This window comes from Brachyhypopomus gauderio, chromosome 4 (assembly GCF_052324685.1).
Source record: "Brachyhypopomus gauderio isolate BG-103 chromosome 4, BGAUD_0.2, whole genome shotgun sequence".
NCBI classification, from domain to species: Eukaryota; Metazoa; Chordata; class Actinopteri; order Gymnotiformes; family Hypopomidae; genus Brachyhypopomus; species Brachyhypopomus gauderio.
Window position 1 is genome coordinate 12824792 of NC_135214.1, and position 21144 is coordinate 12845935.

Sequence of the window (21144 nt, forward strand, 5' to 3'; positions counted from 1 at the left end):
ATTGAGGAAACATCTTTAGTATTTGGACTAATGCTATAATAAACTGAATTTTATATGAAACTGTATTTACCTTTAACAGCCATATGTGTAGACACAAAAGTTGTTACTTTTTTGTAGATGGATTGGAACACTTGGCCAACGAATGAGAATGATGTTCTGGAGACTGCTCCTCCTTCTCCAGTCATTTCACAGGAATATTCACCCTGATCACTCTCAGACAGATCCGATATATAAAGACAACAAGTGCCATCAGCAGAGGTATGGATCTGGTGGTGATTACTCTGGTTTAGTTTCCTGCTATCTTTGTACCACAAAACCTCTTTCACAGAGCTCTCAGCAACACAAGTCATCTTCACCTTATCTTCAAAAGCTTCAGCTTTAAGTTGCTGGAGTATCTTTGGGGGCATTTCTTTAGAAGGAGTTGGTGATTTCACAGTAAGAGGAGATTTAACCCTTTTGGGTGATGTTATTGGCTCAGGAGATTTTGCAGTTGGTGGAGATTTCATCCTCTGAAGAGGGCTGACTGGCTCAGGTGATTTCATGCCTAATGGTGATTTAACCCTCAGTGGAGAACCGACTGGTTCAGGAGATTTAATGCCTGTTGGAGATTTAACTCTTTGTAGTGGGGTTGTTGGCTCTGGAGACTTAACTGGAGGAGGAGATTTCACTCTTGGCGGGGAAGCTACTGGTTCAGGAGACTTCAGGCCTGTGGGAGATTTAACTTTCAGAGGGGGTGTAACTGGTTCAGGAGACTTTACTCCTGGGGGAGAAGCAACTGGGACTGGAGACTTAACTCTGGACCCAACAGTCCCTGGTTCAGGAGATTTTACCTTTATTGGAGATTTGACACTCTCAGGTGATTTAATCTGAGGTTCAGGGGACTTAAAACCAGTGGGTTCTGGTGATTTCACAGAAGGCTCTGGAGATTTAACTGATGGTGCTGGAGATGTGACTGATGGCTCTGGAGACTTAACTGTTGATGAAGGTGCAGGAGATTTTGCCAAAGGTTCTGGTGACTTCATAGAAGGTACTGGAGTTTTTACAGAAGGCTCAGGTAATTTCACTGCTGCTTCAGGTTTGACTTGGGAGGGTGCAACAACCTTTTCTTTTGGTGCTGGTTTGTGAATGGTCAAGGTAAACTTTGCTTCTTGCCTTCCTGCTGAATTTTCCACTACAACAGAGTAGCTGCCTTCATCTGAAAATTCTACTGAAGATATTTCAAATGTAGACTTGTACTGTGTCGTTGTCACTTGTATACGATGGGACGTGATAACAGTACGCCCCTCATGCATCCATTTGACACTTGGTGCTGGCTCTCCATCGATGTCACAGGTAAATCTTGCAGACTCACCCTCAGACACTGTTAAAGACTGTGGTTTGGTCAGTATTTTGGCTGACAGAGTGGCTTTGACTTTCTTAGCAGTTACTGCTGTTGTAGACGTAGATTCAGTTTTTGTCTTAGATTCCAGTGACGTATATCTTTCTGAGGAAGAATATGAAGTAGACGTTAAGTATTCAGTAGAAGAATGCCTGATAGGTGATGATGCAAGCCTTTCAGACTCATATTTTTCAGAAGCAGAAACTTCATGTCTCTCAGTCATTTTGGTCTTGCTTTCTTTGATTTCTAGGTGTGTTCTTGAGGCAGAAGAGGCCCTGATTGATGTTGTGTGGTAATAATCAGTCTTTGTTATTTCGGGTACAAATAGTGTTGGAGCCTCCTCATCTCTGCGTCTTGACGAGTATGTTGTAAAGGCTCCTCCTGACACATCAAGAGTTCCATAGTCTGATGCTTCTCCCTTAGAGTTTATGCAGACCACACGATATGTGCCAGTATCCTCTGCCTGGCAATCAGTAATATGGAGAGTCAGAACACCACTCATGTTTGTGAAGCGGTACTTGTTGCTCTCTTGAATCAGTTGCCCATTGTGGAACCACTGAATTTCAGCTTCAGGCTTTGCTTGGACATTCAAAGTGAATTTAGTGTCTTGACCACTTGGGACACGGTGTGAGCGCATTCTAACTGTGATGCGGGGTGCATGGTCAAGACTGAAGGGTTGCTGTGTCACAACCTGATACGTCCGCTCAGATTTCAGGGCAGCTTTTCTTGCCTCGTATCTAGACATAATGTCAAATCGTGCAGATCTTTCAAATCTTGAAGAGGACCTTGAAGACCTCCTGCTAGGAGACACAGGACTAGGAGAGCGTGGACGTGTCCTCTCAGGAGTAGGTGACCTTCTCTCTATTGCCTCACCTACTTCAGGCTCCATGGACACACGTACACGAGGTGGTCTGATCAGTTCAGAGACAGGACGCATCAGTTCAATATATGTTGGAGATAGGGATCTCCGCCTCCTCATGAAATGGGAAATGGGTGGGGGAGAACCATGATGTTTTTCTGCTGTTACCACATGTTTGGTCTCCTCTACATGTTTTACTTCAGCTTTGTGGACAACCCTGGGTGATAGGCGGCGCAATGCAGACAGTTCAAAGCGGACGGGACTACCACTTGGAGGGGAGGCAGAGAATCCAAGTTCAAGCTCTTCTTCAAGCTGTTGTCTCTCTTCTTCAATCCTCCTCCGTGTCAAGTAATCTTCTTCTGGCTGGATGATCTCCTCATCTGAAAGATCACCCAGAGAACGTCTTCTTAGCCTGAAGGAGACTTCTGACTCTGGCGATGGTGATCGTCTTGCTGGTCTTACAGTTTCTAGATCATCTAGAGTAAGTTTTGGAATATGCCACCTTGGCCTATACTGATCTGTAATTCTGGGGAGTGGCATGACATAGAATTGCTCCCATCTTGAAAGACGAATACGTTTCTGTCTTTTCTGCACAACTCTCTCCATGCGCTCAGGTATCTCGTATTGGTCACGGAGTTTCTTATACCACTTCATCTCAGATAAAGGCACAAAATGTTTAATACCCATGTCCTCTTCAAGAATGGTTGGATCATGTACACGGGCATCTGGAATTTCATAAGGCATTCTAATCTTCCTGCCTTCCTCCTTAATTTTCCTTATTGCTTTATCCTCTTTGTCAGATATGTCAAACTCTCCCTCTACATGCTTTGTGCTCACGGCAGGCTTGTACAGTTCAGCAGCTTCTTTCAATGCTTCTTGTGCTGCAGGATTAAGTGTGGTCACTTCTGCTGCTGAGAACTGTTGTGCCATTTTCAGTGTTTTTTCTATTTGATTTTGCACATAAATCTGTTTTTCAACCTCACTCCTGAATTCCCTCCTTGTGTAAGTTAGTCGTTCAACCTTCAGTGCTGCTTGACAACTTGCTGAGCCAGCTGTGTTGGTGGCAGTGACTCTATAAATGCCAGAGTCCTCAATAAGTGTTTCTCTAATATGGAGAACATAGTAATCCACATCTTGTTGAACAACTTCGACTTGTGGTCGGAATTCAAGAGGCTTGCCATCTTTTTCCCATTTCAAGGTTGGTGGTGGAGTTCCTGACACTCTCAAATCAAAGTGGACACTTTGTCCCTCAACACATTCAATATTTGCCAAGAGGCGCTTAAACATTGGTCTCATTGTGTCTTCAACAACAGCATGAGTTGTTACAGTTAGACGTGCTTTGCAGCTGTCTTCACCAAACCTGTTGTTTGCTACCACAGTGTATTCACCATCATCCTCAAGGTCAATGTTGTGAATCATTAACTGATAAAGACCTTTGTCGCTTGTAAATGTGTATTTCTGTGGATCAGGTTTGATTCTGTGTCCTGCTTTTAGCCAAGTTACTTGTGGCTCTGGATGGACAGTTATAGTTACTCCAAAGCGTACATCTTCACCAACGTATGCTGTACGGTTATACAGTGGCAGAGTAAACTCAGGAGGCCTTTGAAGAAGTTTGGTTTTGTCAATTCTACGCCTAGGCTTTTTAAGCGAGCGACCCAGGAAGTACTCCCGATAGGACCTCACGCACTCAACAAATATCTCAGCGTAGGCATTGTCTTCCCTGTCTTCACTGACAACATGGCATCTGTATAGTCCATCGTCACGTTGTTCAATGTCTTTTACATAGATGCTTGCAACTCCATTGGCATAGTTGATTTCATACTTATGACTTGCTGTCAGTTTATGAGAGCCAAAGTACCAGGTCACCTGTGTGTTTCTGTCATAGTTTTCAATGTTGCACACAAATCGGACATGACCACCTTCTTGAGCTGAGCCATGCATGACTGGGCCTGCTCTTAGGCCTTGCTCTGGGTGTCCAATTTTCACTCTGCCAAATGAAACATTTCTCTGGTTTCTGTAACCACCACCATAGGCAACACGTGCTGCTGAAATTACAGTGCTCCACTCCTTCTTGGCAAGTGACTGGTAGTATCGCCTGTGTCTCAAAGTCTTTATAACCTTAGAACTGATGTTTTCGATTTTCATCTTGAGCCAAGGATGTTCCAAAGCCTCAGATGCAGTCATGCGATGTTTGCGTTCTTTAGTTAGCAGCCTGTCAATGAAGTCCATACCCTCAGTACTGATTTCTTTGAATCCCTCACTATCAAATATGTATTCTGCATTGGAGATGTGCTCAATCATTTTCTGAGATGATTCAGCAGCAAATGGATTGACACCACTGAGAAGAACATATGCAAGAACTCCAACTGACCACATGTCAGTAGCAGTGGTAACAAAATCACTGTTGTGTACCTCAGGTGCACAGTACTCAGGGGAAGTGAACTGAATTCTGATATTTTCTCCAGGTGTTAACAGCCTTGCCTGGCCCATTTCAATAATCTTGATCATGCTGCTTTTCCTTGTGGCATAGACAATGTTATCAGGTCTTATATCAAAATGACCGTAGTTGAGGCCATGCAAAAACTTGAGTGCCTGACAAACTTGCCTCATATACCGAACAATTTCTTGCTCAGTGAGGTCAAAATTTGTTCCAAGACGCTCAAAGATGTCCATGCCTGATATGAATTCATAGATCAGAACATATTCCTCCAAGCTGTCAAATGATTCATGAAGATACAATAAGTTCTTGTGTCTTGCAATATTGAGTGTCTCAATTTCTCTTGCAACCAGCTCTCTATCGGCACCCTTCACCTTAATCAGCTTAGCCAGGAACGTCTTCTTGGAGCTAATTTCAACACAGCGATGAACAGCTCCAAAATGTCCACACCGTGCAAGTTCCTCTGATATTTTGTAAAGAGAAGGCACATTCTTAACCTTAGAATGAGGTGCTTCCTCCTTTGTAACCTCTCTTGCTTCATCCACTTCTTCATCATAATTTCTAGTAACGTATTTATCTTCCCTTGTTGTCACAGCCTCTGTTGATGCTGATGGCTCACTGAGACCAAACTGGTTTTCAGCAATAACACGGAACTGGTATTTGGTCTTTCCAAATAAACTCATGACAGTATATTGAGCCTCAGATGTCTGGGCAACACGTATCCATCTGTCACCAGAGGCTGGGCACTTCTCTATAATGTAGTTGGTAATTTCACTTCCTCCATTATCTGGAGGAGTCCATGTGAGTGTGATAGTATCTCTGCCAATTTCACTAACTTTAAGATCTTTAGGTGATTCAGGAACATCAGCAACATCAAGTTCAACTGTCTGTTTATCAACACCAAACCGGTTCTTGGCGCAAATGATATAGTACCCAGCATCCTTTCTTTGTACTCCCTTTAGGAACACAAGGGATGTGAAGGATCTTGTAACAATTACTTGATGGTATGCAGTGTTATTCAGAATCTCTTGTCCTTTCTGCCATGTTATTGCAGGATCTGGTTTACCACTGATTGGAATCTTGATGGTAACCACCTCACCCCGAAGTGCATGAACAGCACCCATGCCTTGGAGATGTAGTGGTAAGTGAACCTTTGCAGGAACTAAAAAAGAGATAGAGAAACATCCATCATTATGTCATTATATCACATAATACGTTATGTCAGCAACATAGAGGTTTGTAAAATGACTATGATTTAATATTAAATTTATTCCTTTTATAGGAGACATATTTCAGTGTACACACTGCAGTTTCCTGTGCTCTCTGAAAAAAACATCTTCATATTTTACTCATCATTCTCCACTGAGAATTAAGATTTTTTATGTTAATTTTGTATGCGAATAACCACTGATGGCCCCAATGACCAGTTACCACTAAAAAAAAAATAAAAAATCACTGTGGTGACAGTGAAGGCTGTTCATGTAGAAATCCTAATTCAAGTGTGACTATGTTCTCAGATGTTCCTTTGCAGCTTCTTTGTAGTTTGAAAAATTACATTGTGTAAAAAGAGAAATTATGGTCATGTTATGTTTCAGTTCCTTGTCTAGTAGATATAAAAATTTGAGGGTGTGATGAAAGGCAAAGATGCAAAGAAATTCAAAACAAACATACCTTCAACATCAAGGGTTACAGTTGTAGAGATTGATCCTTCCTGATTAGTGGCTCTGATTTGGTAAACAGCTACATCATTCTCATCAGCATTACTTATAACAAGTTGGTGGTAGCCACCCTTGAATTCCTGGATCTTGATCTTTTCACCATCTGGTAAGATTTCTTTGCCACTCTTGTACCATTTAACCACTGGCTTAGGATGTCCCATAACCTTAGTCACAAAGGTTGCATTGGCCCTGTATTTGACACACATATCTCTGAGTTCCTCTTTGAAGAATGGAGCACGAGGAGCTGTGTCAGACTTTGGAATGACTGGTTCTGATATTTCACTCCAATCACTCTCTCCACCAATATTCTCACATTTGACACGGAATTCATATTCAAAGCCTTCAATCAGGCCTTTGACTATGTAGTGTGTCTCCTGAATTTCCTCAGTTGTAACAGCAATCCATTTGTTCTGTCTCTTCTCTCTCTTTTCAATATAGTAACTCTTAATCTTGGCACCTCCGTCAGTGGATGGAGGTTTCCATGAGAGAACACATGAATCCTTCGCGACAGAAGTAACAACTGGCTGTTGTGGGATTCCAGGTTTTTCTGCAAAGTAGCAAGCAATATTAGAAATATAAAAGCAAAATACCTTAATAGAACAAATGTTGCTCATTTCTTAATGTTTCCTAGCATAAGTACTCAAAAACAGTAAGACTGGAATTCATGAATAAATGAATACTTACCAAATGGACTCTTGATTATAAGAACAGCTGGAATCTCCAGTGACTCACTAATACCGTACTGATTCTGCGCAGAAACACGCAAGTAATATCCAGCACTCTCAATTAGATTAGGAACACGGCAAGTAGTTCCTGAGACAGATGATGACACAAGGTGCCATTGCTCGCCTTCCTTTGCTTCTCGTTTTTCTACAATGTAATTTGTAATCAGTGAGCCACCATCGTCCTTAGGTGGCTTCCAGCTAATGATGACAGAGTTCTTTAGGAGAGCTTCAACAACAATTGGTCCTTCAGGCATCAGAGGTTTATCTGTAATGAGAGCAATGGTGGTAAACATCAGTGTACTTTAGCTTTTGTTCAAACATCATTTTTCTTGTGACTCAGAAACACATTTTGAGTTTCATGCATTGCTGGATAAAGCAAAGTCTTGAGTTTTCTGGTTATACCAATTTTATTGTTATGCTACTAGCTTATAGTGCATGTACAATAGTACAATAGATACAGAAAGCTCACAAGCTTCTTAGGGAAATTAATTAGGTAACAAAGGTACATAGTTAATGGCTAAATGCACCTTTTTCTTCAAAGTAGCAAATGTGTTCACTTATGTTTGAGAGCTTCTAAAGCAGGTATCACCAAATGGCGGACCGCGGTCCGGATCCGGACCCGAACGCCGTCCTGTCCGGACCCAATCACATTCCTGATTAACTGGATACGGACCCAAATGCCAAAAAAAATTTAACGGGAGACTATATTTTAAACCGGAGAATTTATTTTCAGACGAGTGTTACGTTCACCACCCATTTGAGTGTTACGTTGCCCCCCCCCCCCCCTCACCAACTTTCGTTCGCCCCCCCCCCCCGTTCAACAACTTTCGTTCGCCACCGCGGACCCGGACCTAAGGTCTGAGCTATCTGCCAAAAATGGACCGCGGAAAGATTTAATTGATTACCCCTGTTCTAAAGTATATGCAATGCTTTAAATACTATATCATCACAATAGTATTTCCATGATTTAAAAACAATTCAGAAACCAATAAAACCCCAAATGTATCCAGAACTGATGTGCTGACCTAATATACAATTTCCCAAAACAAGCCTACAACAAATTAATTACATATATGGTCATAGTTACATATATAGTCCCAGCTTACCTTGGATTTCAACACGGAGCACTGTTTCGACTGTACCAAATTTGTTGCTAATCTGCACCTTGTACTTGCCAGCATTTGTCTTGCGCTGCACATTCCTAACAACTAGATGGGTATAATTCTCTGTATTTTCAATAATTATATTCTCTGATGGTTTCATGGGTTTCTTTCCATAAAACCAGATGATTTGCGGGATAGGCCGTCCAATGTAGACAACATGGAGGCGTAGACTTGTTCCACATCCTGCATAGTATTTGTCCTTCAAAGGAAATCCAGGATGGAATTGCGGTGCAGCCTGCAAAAAGAGCTTGCCGCTGGTTTCAACCTCACCGGCATCATTAATGGCTCTGCACGTGTACAGACCTTCATCTTCTTGCTCATCTGTTAATACTGTTAGAGAATGATTTCGACCATCAGAGCTCATCTTGTATTTACGACTCTGGATCAGTTCCTTTCCGTATCTATACCACTTAATTTCGGGAAGAGGTCTTCCAATAATTTGACAAGCTAATGTTCCAGATTCTCCCAGCTTAGTGGTGGTGTCTTTCATCTCTTCTTTCAGACTTGGGGCTTCTCCAACTATGAAAGAAAGAAGCATAAAAATGTATTGCATAAGCACTGACCTACAACTCTGCCATTAAATGAAACACACTAATCTTATATACATACCGCTCAGTTTGGTTTTAATGCCCATGGCAGTTCTACGAGGTCTGCTCAGTCCAGTTTCATTTTCGGCAATCACTCTAAATTCATATTCTGTTGCCTCCATGAGACCACCCATGGTGAACTGCCTGTCCTTTGAACGCTCTTTGTTACATTTTTTCCAGGCACTTTCGCCTGCTTGCCTAAATTCTATCCAATATCCCAGGATTTCTTTGCCACCATCAGATTCAGGGCGTAGCCAATGAATGGTAATGCTGTCCTTGGTAATGGAGATGATGTCAATATCACCTGGTTGACTTGGTTTATCTGTTGAAGAAGGAGAATAAATTATGTAAATTATTATAGACAACATATTTACATATACTTTCTGTAAATGCCTCTGTATGTTACTCACCAAAGGGATCCTTGCATACAACTGCTTCAGATACTGGTCCAGGTTCACTTTCACCAATATCATTCTGAGCAATCACGCGGAACTGATATTGTGCATCGGGGATAAGACCGGTGAGAGTATACATTGTTGTTGTGATATGGGTCTTGTTGTGACGCACCCACTTCTCAGTGGACATCTCTCTTCTCTCAATGTAGTATCCAGTAACCCGTGAACCACCATCATCCTTTGGCCTTGACCAAGATAAACCAATACTTGTTTTTGTGACATCCATAATTTCTGGAGGGAAGCTGGGAGGCTCTGGTGGACCTAATTTTCAAAAAAAAGACAAACGTTATCTGACTCCTTCAAAAATGTGAGTAATTGAGATGTAATTGAAATGGTAAAAATACTTACAGAGAGGAGTCTTGGGTATAACCGATTCATCTGATTTCAGAGATCTACTATTTCCAAACTGGTTCTCTGCTGAAACTCTGAAGTGGTATTCAACATTTTCCTTTAATCCCTTGACCACCAATGATGTGTCAACCACACGAGAGTCCACAGTGTACCAGGCTGCCTTTGGTACTTCACGTCTCTCCACAATGTAACCAAGTACATCAGAGCCACCATCATCTGAAGGTGGTCTCCAGCTGACTCTTACAGAACGTGCTTGAATATCATCAAATTCCAGAGGACCTTCAGGTGGATCTGGGCGTCCAATAACTTTTACTTTAATGTACACAGCTTTCTTTCCACATTTGTTCTCCAACACAAGATCATAAGTGCCAGTGTCATCTCTATGGGCTTCCTTGATCACAAGCTCTGTGCGGTCCTCGCTGGTGGCAATCATTGCTCTGTGAGTAATGTCTCGCCCTTCTTTTGTCCACTTACATATTGGATATGGTTTTCCCTTAATTGGCACAGAGAGTGTGATGACTCCACCTTGTCTGACAATATAGCCCTCTTGGTATGTCTTATCCAGCTCATAATCAGGATATTCTGGAACAGCAATTCATTATGTTAGAGCACATGGAAAGCAACATAGTATGTAACCATATAAATAGCTGGGCACATGGAAAAGAATGAGCAAAAACTGGTATCATTCTCACCAAGCATTTCTGTGACCTTAATCACTCCTGGTATTTCAGCTGGTTCTCCAGGTCCACCGGCATTGTAGGCCATCACACGGAATCTATACTCAGCTCCCTGTGGCATGTGTGTCAGTGTGTATTCACAAATCTTTGTTGGTGTTGTATTGCATTTGGTCCATTCGACCTGGTCAACCTTCTGCATCTCAATCAGGTAACCAATAATGGTAGCACCTCCTTCTTCTTCTGGGGCAGACCATGCCAGTGACACAGATGTCCTGGTAGTATCTGTGACTCTTGGGTTCAGTGGTATGCCAGGAGGTTCTATTTAAATTGAAATAAATAAATATATAAATATATACATATATGTAAAATATATATGTAAAATGGATGCAGTGTTATTTTCATTTTTTTATCTTGATGTTTAGTAAATATGTAGACACATTGCACACATTCTTTTATACATACCGATAGGATCCATCGCAATCACTGATTTAGAGTTCAAACTTGGTTTGCCAGTGCCTCTGGAGTTGATAGCTGTTACTCTATATTCATATTCAAGACCTTCAATAAGTCCTGTAGATCTGTATCTTGTCATTGTCACTGGATTCTTATTAATGCGCACCCATCTCTCAGATCCAGTTTCTTTACGCTCAATTATATAGCCAGCGATTGAAGAACCACCATCATCTTCTGGTGGTCTCCATGTAATTGTCATGCCATCATGAGACACATCAAATATTTCAGGTATGCTTGGAGCACAAGGAACAGCTGTAAATGAACAGAAAATGAATTAATATGCTTCCAGTATGTTCAAATAAGTACCTAATTTTTTACATTCTATCTCATTTTTACATTAAAGAACTTACTCTTGGCACTCTTGCACTCAACAACATCAGACTGGAGGAATGCACCAATGCCAAAACGATTTGTTGCAGCCACACGGAACACGTATTCTGTCCCTTCAGTCAGTCTAGTGAATTTGAATGCAAGCCTTGTGACAGATTCAGAAATAGGCAGCCATCCAGGACGATGAGCATCGCGCTGCTCAACAACATAACCGCTGATATTGGCACCTCCGTCCTTCTCTGGTGGATTCCAGCTACATGTAACAGATGTGGCATCAACTTCATCAATTCTCATAGGTCCAATAGGCACCCCAGGTTTATCTGCAAGGAAATACATTTAGTCAGATTCAGATGCTTTAAGTCATACACCTTACTCATAAACTTGAATAAAGATAAAATTCTTCTCACCAAGAATGATGACTTTAATGATTTCTGTAGTGCTTCCAGCAACATTCTTTACTTCAAGCGTGTAATCACCAGTGTCATCAATTGTGGTTTCACGAACTGTCAGTTTAGTGTATTTAGAAGTTGTCTCAATCTTGATACGGTCAAGTGTGTCCTTCATCTTAACACCACCAAAGAACCATGAGCATGTTGGTGGTGGTCTTCCTTTGATTGGAATGTCAAGCACAATTGGCCTACCAGCAGGCACATTCAAGATCTTCAGTGGAATGCCAGCCAGGTCAATCTTTGGCATAACTGTAGAATAAACAACAATGACAGTTATATACATTTATAAACATGTTTATGGAATATGCAGCATGTAGTTTTAGGTTCTTTCACATTATCATTTAAAATATTAAAAATGGCTAAAAATGTCCTACCTCTCTGTTCTTTAATAGTTACAGGTGTCATCAGGTCTCTGGGCTCACTAAGGCCTCTGGTATTCTCAGCTCTGATTCTGAACAGATATTGCTCATTTTCATTCAGAGCGGATATTGTATGCTGTGACACTGATGCCTTCACATTAGCAATATTAATCCAACGGTCTGTTCCTGTCTTGCAAGCTTCAATAATGTAATTAGTAAGTCTGCTGCCTCCATCGTGAAGTGGTTTCTCCCATCCAAGTGTAACAGTGGACTTTGTAATGTCAATGACTTGCAAATCTTGAGGAACAGATGGAACTTCACATACCAATACTGAATCACTGATTTCACAAGGTTCTCCTATACCATATATGTTTTCAGGCAACACTCTAAAGAAGTATTGTATTCCTTCCTCTAATCCACTGATCCTATACAAGGTCTTCTTGCATTCATTTGTCACTGTTTTGTACGATTTCATTGATGCTTCACGTTTTTCAATAATGTAGTTGTTTATAGGAGCCCCTCCATCAACAGTGGGAACATCCCATGTAATGACAACGGATTCTTTAGTGTAATCCTTGACTTTGACTGCACCACATGGTCCAGGAGAATCTGCAAAACAGATCAATAGTTTTTAATGTTGCTACCTATAATTGCTATATTTTTATCTAATTCAAAATTAAGATTGTTTTTGAAGTATACTCATTATCTCACCATAAATCTTAACAAGAATGGTAATTGTCTTCTTTCCAGATGGATTTTCTGCCTCAATTGTATATTTGCCAGCATCATAACGGTGCACCTTCTCCACTGTCAGAACTGTGGTGCTCTCTGTTGTGTCAATATATCCACGAGACTGGAGGTCAATGCCTGTTTTCCTCCAGGTAACAACTGGGGGTGGTCTTCCAAGTATGTCAGCATTCAGACGCAAAGTGCTACCAGCCCTCAGGCAAACTGTCTTCTTCAGATCTTCAGGTAATTCAATATCAGGAATTTCTGAGGAGGACAGAAAATACTTTCATTAATCTGAAGGTATTGAACATTAATAATATATTCCAGGCCACAGTTTAAGTGAAGCCTTAAATAAATTCGTGTAGGCACTAGGGATTCTCCAAAAACATCACTCTGCTTAAACTGCATCAAAGGAAACATCTTAGTGTGTTTTAAAATCAATTTAAAATTAAAAGAAAACTTATCCAATTTACCAAGTCTCTCTGAGGGTGAAGTCTCCAGACTCCCTTGACTGAACTCTCCAGTGCCCATTGCATTCACTGCAGCTACTCTGAAGCTATATTTTTTGTTGCTTGTCAGACCAGCTGCAGTATACTTGGTGGTTGTCAGGATCTTCTGTGTGGCTCTATACCACTGTTCTGTTCCCTCCTCTAGAATCTCAACTACATAACCAGTGACATCTGAACCACCATCATACATAGGTCTGGTCCATGACATTGAAAGGCTGTGTTTGGTAGAATCTGTTATACGAGGTGTTGATGGAGGAGCTGGGGTATCTATAAAAAATACATCATGTTTACTCAACTATATATTTTAACTGTGAAAGTTAAGCACTGTAATGAGCCTCACAATCTACTTAAATAATAAGTTCTACAGTTACTCACAAGTTGGCTCCCTGCAAAGTACATATTCCGATGCATCACTTGGTAAGCTGGTGCCAGCAGCATTAACAGCTGCAACACGGAATTGGTATTCACTCCCTTCGAAGAGTCCCGTAATCTTGAGTCTTGTGTCATAGATTGTGAATGTTTTGTTCACTCTCGTCCATCTCACACTACTCTTCTCACGTTTATCCACAAGGTAGTTCTTGACTTCACTTCCACCATCACTCTCAGGCTTCAGCCATTCAATAATGACATGTTGCTTTCCAGCGGCAGAAATGTCTGGTGCACCAGGAGGGGTTGGGACCGCTAAGATACACACAGCAAGCATGATTATTAATGTCTTTGTTTATGATGTTTGTGAATTAATATTAAATAAGAATTTCAATATAGTACTCACTATATGCATTTCTTGCAATAACTGGTTCAGACTCCAGAGGTACACCAGGTCCATATTTGTTCACACCCCTGACACGGAAGATATATTCATTGTTCTTAATCAGTTTTGTACTAACACAAGACAGGGTCTTGCATTCAGTTTCCATCACAACCCAGTTGAGTCTACTGGTTTCACGTCTGTCTACGATATAGTGAGTAACAGTAGCTCCTCCATCCTCAAAGGGCAGTTTCCAAGAAACTGTGCATTTTTCCTCTGTGACCCTACTGATTGTGATTTTACCCTCCGGAGGTCCAGGTGTATCTGTAATTACAAAGAAGGTTCATGTGATAACTAATATCTACTCCATGCTTGTTGTGGTGAGATAAGCTTTGTTTTAGTTATGGTATGATTAATTATTTTCTTACCAAGGACTTTAACACTGACAGCTGCGGTCTTGGTTCCACTGGCATTCTTAACAGTCAGTACATATTTTCCAGTGTCATTTCGGTCACATGACTTGATGATTGCCATAGCTCTTGTGCTGGTGTATGTCAGTGAATATTTGTCACCAAGCTCCAACTCCTTCTCACCCTTGGACCAGAAGACCTTGGGCTCAGGTTTGCCACCAATTGCAGCATCAAGAACAAGGTCAGATCCAGCCCTAATAGTGACTATTTCACCCACAAGCTTGCTGTCTAACTCAGCTTTTGGTGGTGCTGAAAGAGGTAAAAAATATATATATTAGAACAATAGGTGTTTCCTTGCTCCCAATATACAATGAAATATTTTGTCACATGAAACAACTTACTGTATTCATCTTTGCATGTAATGGATCCTGTTGATTCAGATGGCATACTATGGACACCTGCACCATTTCTGGCAATTACACGGAATTCATAAACCACTCCCTCTTCAAGAGATGTTATAGTAAAGAAGTTCTCTGTAATAGTAGTGTAGTTACACTTCAACCAGCGATTTTCATCATCATCTGAGGATGCCTTGCGTTCAACTACATATCCAACAATCTTGCTGCCACCATCATTAATTGGTTCAGACCATCTGATAGAAACTGAGGATCTTGTAATGTCATAAACCTCTGGTTTGCCAGGTGGGTCTAAAAGAAAAGGGATCACTCTGTAAGTACTGTGCTGATAACACAAAGACTCCAATAAAAGAAAAACAAAAAATATCAAGTTAATACATACCAACAGGATTCAAAGCCAGCACTGGTCTTGAAGCTTCACTGGCTTTGCTCAGACCAGCGATGTTCATTGCATACACTCTGAACTGATATTCAAGTCCTTCAATAAGACTGGAGACTTTGTAGTGGCACTCAAGGCATGGGATCTTGTTTTCTCGCACCCATAAAATTGTGTTGCGCTCTTTCTTTTCAATCCAATATCCAGTAACCATGCTTCCACCATCATGATATGGCACATCCCATTTAATAGCAATGGCATTAGCACTTACAGACACCACATCTGGACGGGTTGGTGGACTTGGTGGTACTACAAAAAAAGACTTGTTATACTTTATGTAACATTTAAAGAGAATATTTTATATTAAATGAACTATTAATTCCACTTACCAAATGGATGTTCAGCAACAATGGCTTGTGACTCAATTGGCTTGCTAACACCAAACTTGTTCTCAGCACAGACACGGAACGTATACTCCATGTATTTTGTCAAATGTGTCACCTTGATCGTTGGGCGTTTCACGCTCGAGTTCACAACCTGCCAAGAGGTTTGACCAGATTCACGTTTCTCAACTATGTAGTTAGTGATGTCTGTTCCACCATCATCAGTAGGTTCAGCCCATGTCAACACACAGGACTCTGACGTGATTCCTGAAATTTGAACTGGACCAGTTGGTGGGCTAGGTCTGCCAAAGACAATTACAGTGATGGTGAAGGTCTTTGCCCCAGCAGCATTCTCCAGAGACAGATAATACTTTCCACTGTCACCTCTCTTGGCATCTTTCACCAACAAGGTAGTTTTTTCGCTGGATGTTTTGATGAAAACTCTGTCTGTTTCCTTGAGTTTCATCTCTTCGAGCTTCCACGTTACTTTTGGAGCTGGTCTGCCACTAATGGGGATATCAATAGTAAAGGCATTGCCAGTCTTACAGATAATAAGCTGTTTGTTGATACCACTCAGGTCAGCAGTCGGCTCAATACGAGGTTCTTTGATAATGACAGAAGTGAGAGCGTCTCTTGGATAACTGACTCCAGTGTCATTCTGGGCCTTGACACGGAATTCATATTCTGTGTTTTCAACCAATCCCTCAAGAACCATCTTCAAAGACTTAGTTTGTCCACCAACAACCCAACGATCTGAGCCTTTCTTTCTGGTCTCAACAATGTAGCCCGTGATTCGACTTCCACCATCATGTTCAGGTTTCATCCATACTAAGGTAGCTGTTGAAGATGTAGTATCAATGACATCCAGTCTCTTGGGTGGTGCAGGTTCTTCAGTGGCAATAATTGGCTCTGACATTTCATAAGGTTCACCTTGACCATACTGATTTTCAGCTATAACTCTGAAACAGTATGGTACACCAATATCAAGGTTGGTCACTCTGAGAATCTGACGAGTACACCTGATACTGACTTCTTGCCAACTCAGGCGACTTGCCTCACGTTTATCAACAATGTAATGATGAATGCGGGCACCTCCATCATTGGATGGAGCATCCCACATCAGAGTCAGAGCTCCTCTTGTCACATCCTTAAATGACAGAGGACCTGGTGGTCCAGGTGTGTCCAATACTTTGACTGTTAATGTAATAGCTTTGCGACCACTGTTGTTCTCAAGAGAAAGTGTGTATTTGCCTGCATCATATCTGGTGCAATTTTCAATTGTCAATGTGCTGAATGTGTCTGTTGTATTAATATCCACCATCACACCAAGTTCTCCATCTGCCTTTGTCCATGTAGCTAGAGGAGGAGGTTTTCCACAGAAAGCAATGTGAAGAGTGACTGTTCCTCCACTCCTCACCACATGTGTCTGTTTGAAATCGGCACCAATGTCAATCTCTGGTGATGTCAGTCTGTCAATGGCTTGCACTGTATGTGGAAACTCAGATGCCTCTCCCTTTCCAGCACCATTGACAGCACATACACGGAATTTGTACTCTTCCCCTGGTTCCAATTCTGTAACTGTGTATTTGGTATGAAGGCAAGTCTGGCTGTTAACTCTGTGCCATTCCTCAAGGCTTGCCTTGCACATTTCAATAATGTAACCAATGATGTCCAAACCACCATCAAACACAGGCTTGGTCCATTCCAATGTAACAGATGTCTTTGTTGAGTCGATGACCTTCACCACCGTTGGTGCACTAGGTGCACTTGTAGGTTCCCTGCACTTAAATAGTCTTGAGGTGCCGCTTGGAGGTCCAACACCAGCACCATTTTCAGCCATAACACGGAATTCATATTCATTTCCTTCAGTCAAGTTTGTAACTCTGTGCCTGAGCTCAGTGATTGGTCTCTTTGCTGAAACCTTTACCCATCGTAAGCTCTTCTTTTCTCTTCTTTCAAGGATATAGTGCTTGATCTCATTTCCACCATCAAATTTAGGTCTTGTCCAGCATAGGGTGATGCTGTTTCCTGTCACATGAGTGCAGTCAGGTGATCCTGGAGCATCTGGTACCGCTGTAAAGTAGTCAAAGCAAGAAAATCAGTAGACTGAAAGTTTGTTGGAAAATCATTTGGACACAATTGTGAAATGTAATAAGTAATACGTACTGTATTGCATTTTAGCAACAATGCAATCAGATTCCAGTGGTTTGCCAACACCAAACTTATTGACAGCAGAAACACGGAACTGATATTCATTGCCCTTGATCAAACTTGTGGCTGTGAAAGAGCAATCTTCACACTTGGATGTAACAAGTGCCCAGGTAATGCGGGAGGTCTCACGCTTCTCAATCACATAATGTGTAATTGCTGCACATCCATCATTTTCTGGGGGACTCCACCAAAGGCTTGCCTTGTCAGCAGAGATATTTGTAAAGCGAAGTGGGCCTTCAGGTGGTCCAGGGGTATCTGGATTAAGAATTAAATGCAATCAGTTCACTGTGCTGCATTGAGTTTTCAAATGAAGACTATAATCATTTTCAAATATAACAAACCTTGCACTCTGACAAGAACATCTTCTTTCATTGTTCCCGAGCTATTCTTGGCTTCAACAGTATAAATTCCACGATTGTCACGATCAGCATCTCTAATGAACAACGAACTTGATCCAATGATAGTTGTAACATCAACAATCAATTTATCGAGTTCTTTTCCATCCTTATACCACGTGACTTGAGGTACAGGGCGTCCACTAATACTGCAGCTCAGCTTGATATTTTCTCCAGCCTTAATTGTCAGAGTTTTTTCAGCACTGAAACGAATCTCAGGAATAACTAAAGTATAAAATAAATAGTAGGCTGTTAGCACAAAACATAAAGACCAAGACACAAACAAATGCACACCAATGCAAAGCATTATGTATTTATGCAATGAATCTTATACATACCACTTTCATCCTTGGTCATGATGTAGCCAGAAGATTGTGATGGTGGACTGACTGTTCCAACAGCATTTCTGGCGATTACTCTGAATTCAAAGCGATCACCACAAGCAAGGCCTGTCACTGTAAACTGGCATTCACTGATATCAATAAAATTGCATCTTAGCCAGCGAGCTCGTCCTTGGCGCCTCTCAACACTGTAAGCCACAATCTTACTGCCACCATCACGTTTGGGTGGCTCCCACTGAAGTGTGACGGAATCTCTTGTAACATCAATACAATTAGGTGTGCCAGGAGGATCTAAATAATGAGACAAACAACAATTAATTTGCCAACATTGATATTAACTTGCATAGTGGTTAATGTTTAATAAGTGAACATAAAATCTAAAACTCACCAACAGGAGAAATTGCAAGTTTGTGCTTGCTTTGCTCACTAACTGGACTCATGCCAGCATTGTTCTCAGCATACACTCTGAATGAATATTCCAGACCTTCAATGAGACCAATCACTCTGTATTCTCTTCCAGAGATGACACTGGAATTCACTTTCATCCAAAGAAGGCTGTTTCTGTCTTTCTTCTCAAGATGGTAGCCAGTAATTGGAGAGCCTCCATCAAAGCTTGGAGCATCCCATGACACAGTCATGCCATCACTTGTAACATTAAACACAACAGGCTTTCCTGGTGGACCTGGTGGTTTGTATTGGTGCTGGGCAACAACATCTGATGAGGTTAGAGGCTCGCTCACTCCATACTTGTTCTCTGCACGCACTCTGAATTGGTACTCAGTGCCCTTATTCAAGTTCGGTATCTTGAAAGTGGTCCTGACCACACTTGAGCAAACCATTTTCCAAGCTGCTTGAGAAGTCTCCCGTTTCTCCACACTGTAACATGTGATTTCTCCACCACCATCTTCCTGTGGCTCATTCCATGAAATAATAATGCTCTGAGCTTTGATTTCATCAAATCTGATCGGGCCCACTGGTGTAGATGGTGGGCCAAGAGTGATAACTCTGATATTAAAGAAGTTCCTGACAAGTCTGTTATCAAGAACTAATGTATATTTACCAGCATTCTCTTTTCTTGTGTTTCTCACAATCAGACTAGCTTTGTTCTCTGTTTGTCTAAAACGAATTTGTTCACTTTCCTTTAGTGGGACATCATCTTTCATCCACTGAATTGTTGGTTTGGGTTTACCCTTGAATGGTAACTCAATGTTCACATTTTGTCCAATGCGGACACTTAATTCACCATTAGGGTAGTCAATAAGGTTAGCCTCAGGGGGGATAAGGAATTCCTTCACAGTAATAGGTCCAATTTGAGAGAAGTCACTGCGACCTTTCTCATTCTTGGCATACACTCTGAAGAAAACCTCAGAGAGTTCTTTAAGATGTGTTATTTCATGTTTGCAGACCCTGCATGTGCCATAAATACTCCATGTCTGCTCATCTTTTGTTTTCTTTTCAATTATGTATTCGGAAATGTGGCTGCCACCATCATGATCAGGTTTTGTCCAAGCCAAAGTTACTGATGTATTACTTGAGTCAACCATGACAAGGTTCTTTATAGCACCAGGAGTTTCAGTTGCTCTAACAGGTTCAGAGGTCTCACAAGTGTCCCCAATACCATTTTCATTTTCAGCAGATACACGGAAAAAATAAGCTATCTCTTCAGAGAGGCCTTCAACCTTGTATGATGTGTTGGCACATTCTGCTGTAACTATAGAATAAGCTTTCATTTTAGCATCCTTCTTCTCAATTATATAATTGGTAATCGGAGAGCCACCATCGATAAGAGGAGGTTCCCAGCTCAGGGTGAGTTTTCCACGTGTTACATTTTTCACTACCAACTTATTGCAAGCAGAAGGTGAGTCTAATACCTTTACAGATATAGAAATTGTTTTTGGTTCACCAACTCCATTTTCAATTTCAAGAAGGTATTTGCCTGAATCATCCCTGGTAACCTTTGGAATGATAAGTGTTGTTGAATATTCTGTGCTATTAATGGTATATTTTGCATCGCCACCAATATTCCTGTCTCCTCTTCTCCATGTAACATTTGGTGCTGGTCTGCCTTTTAGAGGAATCATAATTTCAACATCCCTTCCAGCCTTTGCTGTATATTGAGTTGACATTGAAATATCAAGATCAACATCAGCTTCCTCTGTGGATATCAAACAGAAATAGTTTAGAATTATAACCACTAAGTATGAACAAATTCTGAAATGTTATTGATTTTTGTCAGTACAAACCTAAAATATCCTTTGCTTGTACTGGCTGAATCATTTCAATTGCACGTCCAGTTCCAGCACAGTTAACAGCAGAAACACGGAAGTAGTAGTACACTCCAGGTTTCAAATGGGACACCACATACTCTGTGGTTCTTACTTCACCTTTAGAACTAATAATAACCCATTCCTTGTCATCAGCCTTCATCTGCTCAACTACGTAGCCTGTGATCTCACTGCCACCATCATATACAGGCTTCACCCATGCAAGGGTAATTGATGTCTTAGTTGAATCAACAACCTTAAGTTTTGTTGGTTCACTTGGTGGATCTGAAAAGATGCGTAAAAATGTTTTAAATGATAAAACAATAGATAAATCAATGTTTTATAGATATTCTAAGAAAAT

At 41.1% G+C, this 21144-nt stretch overlaps 1 protein-coding gene across 1 annotated transcript in view; it reads right to left on the reverse strand.

Annotated features, from left to right (window-relative positions):
- The window catches only part of ttn.2 (titin, tandem duplicate 2), a 165167-nt gene that overhangs the window by 1745 nt on the left and 142278 nt on the right, over positions 1 to 21144 (reverse strand). The window contains exons 194-218 of the mRNA XM_077002312.1: positions 20763 to 21068; positions 18908 to 20674; positions 18517 to 18810; positions 18125 to 18403; positions 17739 to 18038; positions 15579 to 17645; positions 15196 to 15498; positions 14799 to 15104; positions 14416 to 14706; positions 14012 to 14311; positions 13615 to 13920; positions 13204 to 13506; positions 12713 to 12994; positions 12017 to 12610; positions 11601 to 11891; positions 11214 to 11513; positions 10813 to 11115; positions 10366 to 10668; positions 9671 to 10255; positions 9278 to 9583; positions 8890 to 9189; positions 8224 to 8799; positions 7077 to 7382; positions 6346 to 6939; positions 71 to 5836 (exon numbers count right to left, since the gene is read on the reverse strand). Of these exons, the coding sequence (XP_076858427.1) occupies positions 71 to 5836; positions 6346 to 6939; positions 7077 to 7382; positions 8224 to 8799; positions 8890 to 9189; positions 9278 to 9583; positions 9671 to 10255; positions 10366 to 10668; positions 10813 to 11115; positions 11214 to 11513; positions 11601 to 11891; positions 12017 to 12610; positions 12713 to 12994; positions 13204 to 13506; positions 13615 to 13920; positions 14012 to 14311; positions 14416 to 14706; positions 14799 to 15104; positions 15196 to 15498; positions 15579 to 17645; positions 17739 to 18038; positions 18125 to 18403; positions 18517 to 18810; positions 18908 to 20674; positions 20763 to 21068 (17328 nt within the window). The remainder of the gene's footprint in view (positions 1 to 70; positions 5837 to 6345; positions 6940 to 7076; positions 7383 to 8223; positions 8800 to 8889; positions 9190 to 9277; positions 9584 to 9670; positions 10256 to 10365; positions 10669 to 10812; positions 11116 to 11213; positions 11514 to 11600; positions 11892 to 12016; positions 12611 to 12712; positions 12995 to 13203; positions 13507 to 13614; positions 13921 to 14011; positions 14312 to 14415; positions 14707 to 14798; positions 15105 to 15195; positions 15499 to 15578; positions 17646 to 17738; positions 18039 to 18124; positions 18404 to 18516; positions 18811 to 18907; positions 20675 to 20762; positions 21069 to 21144) is intronic.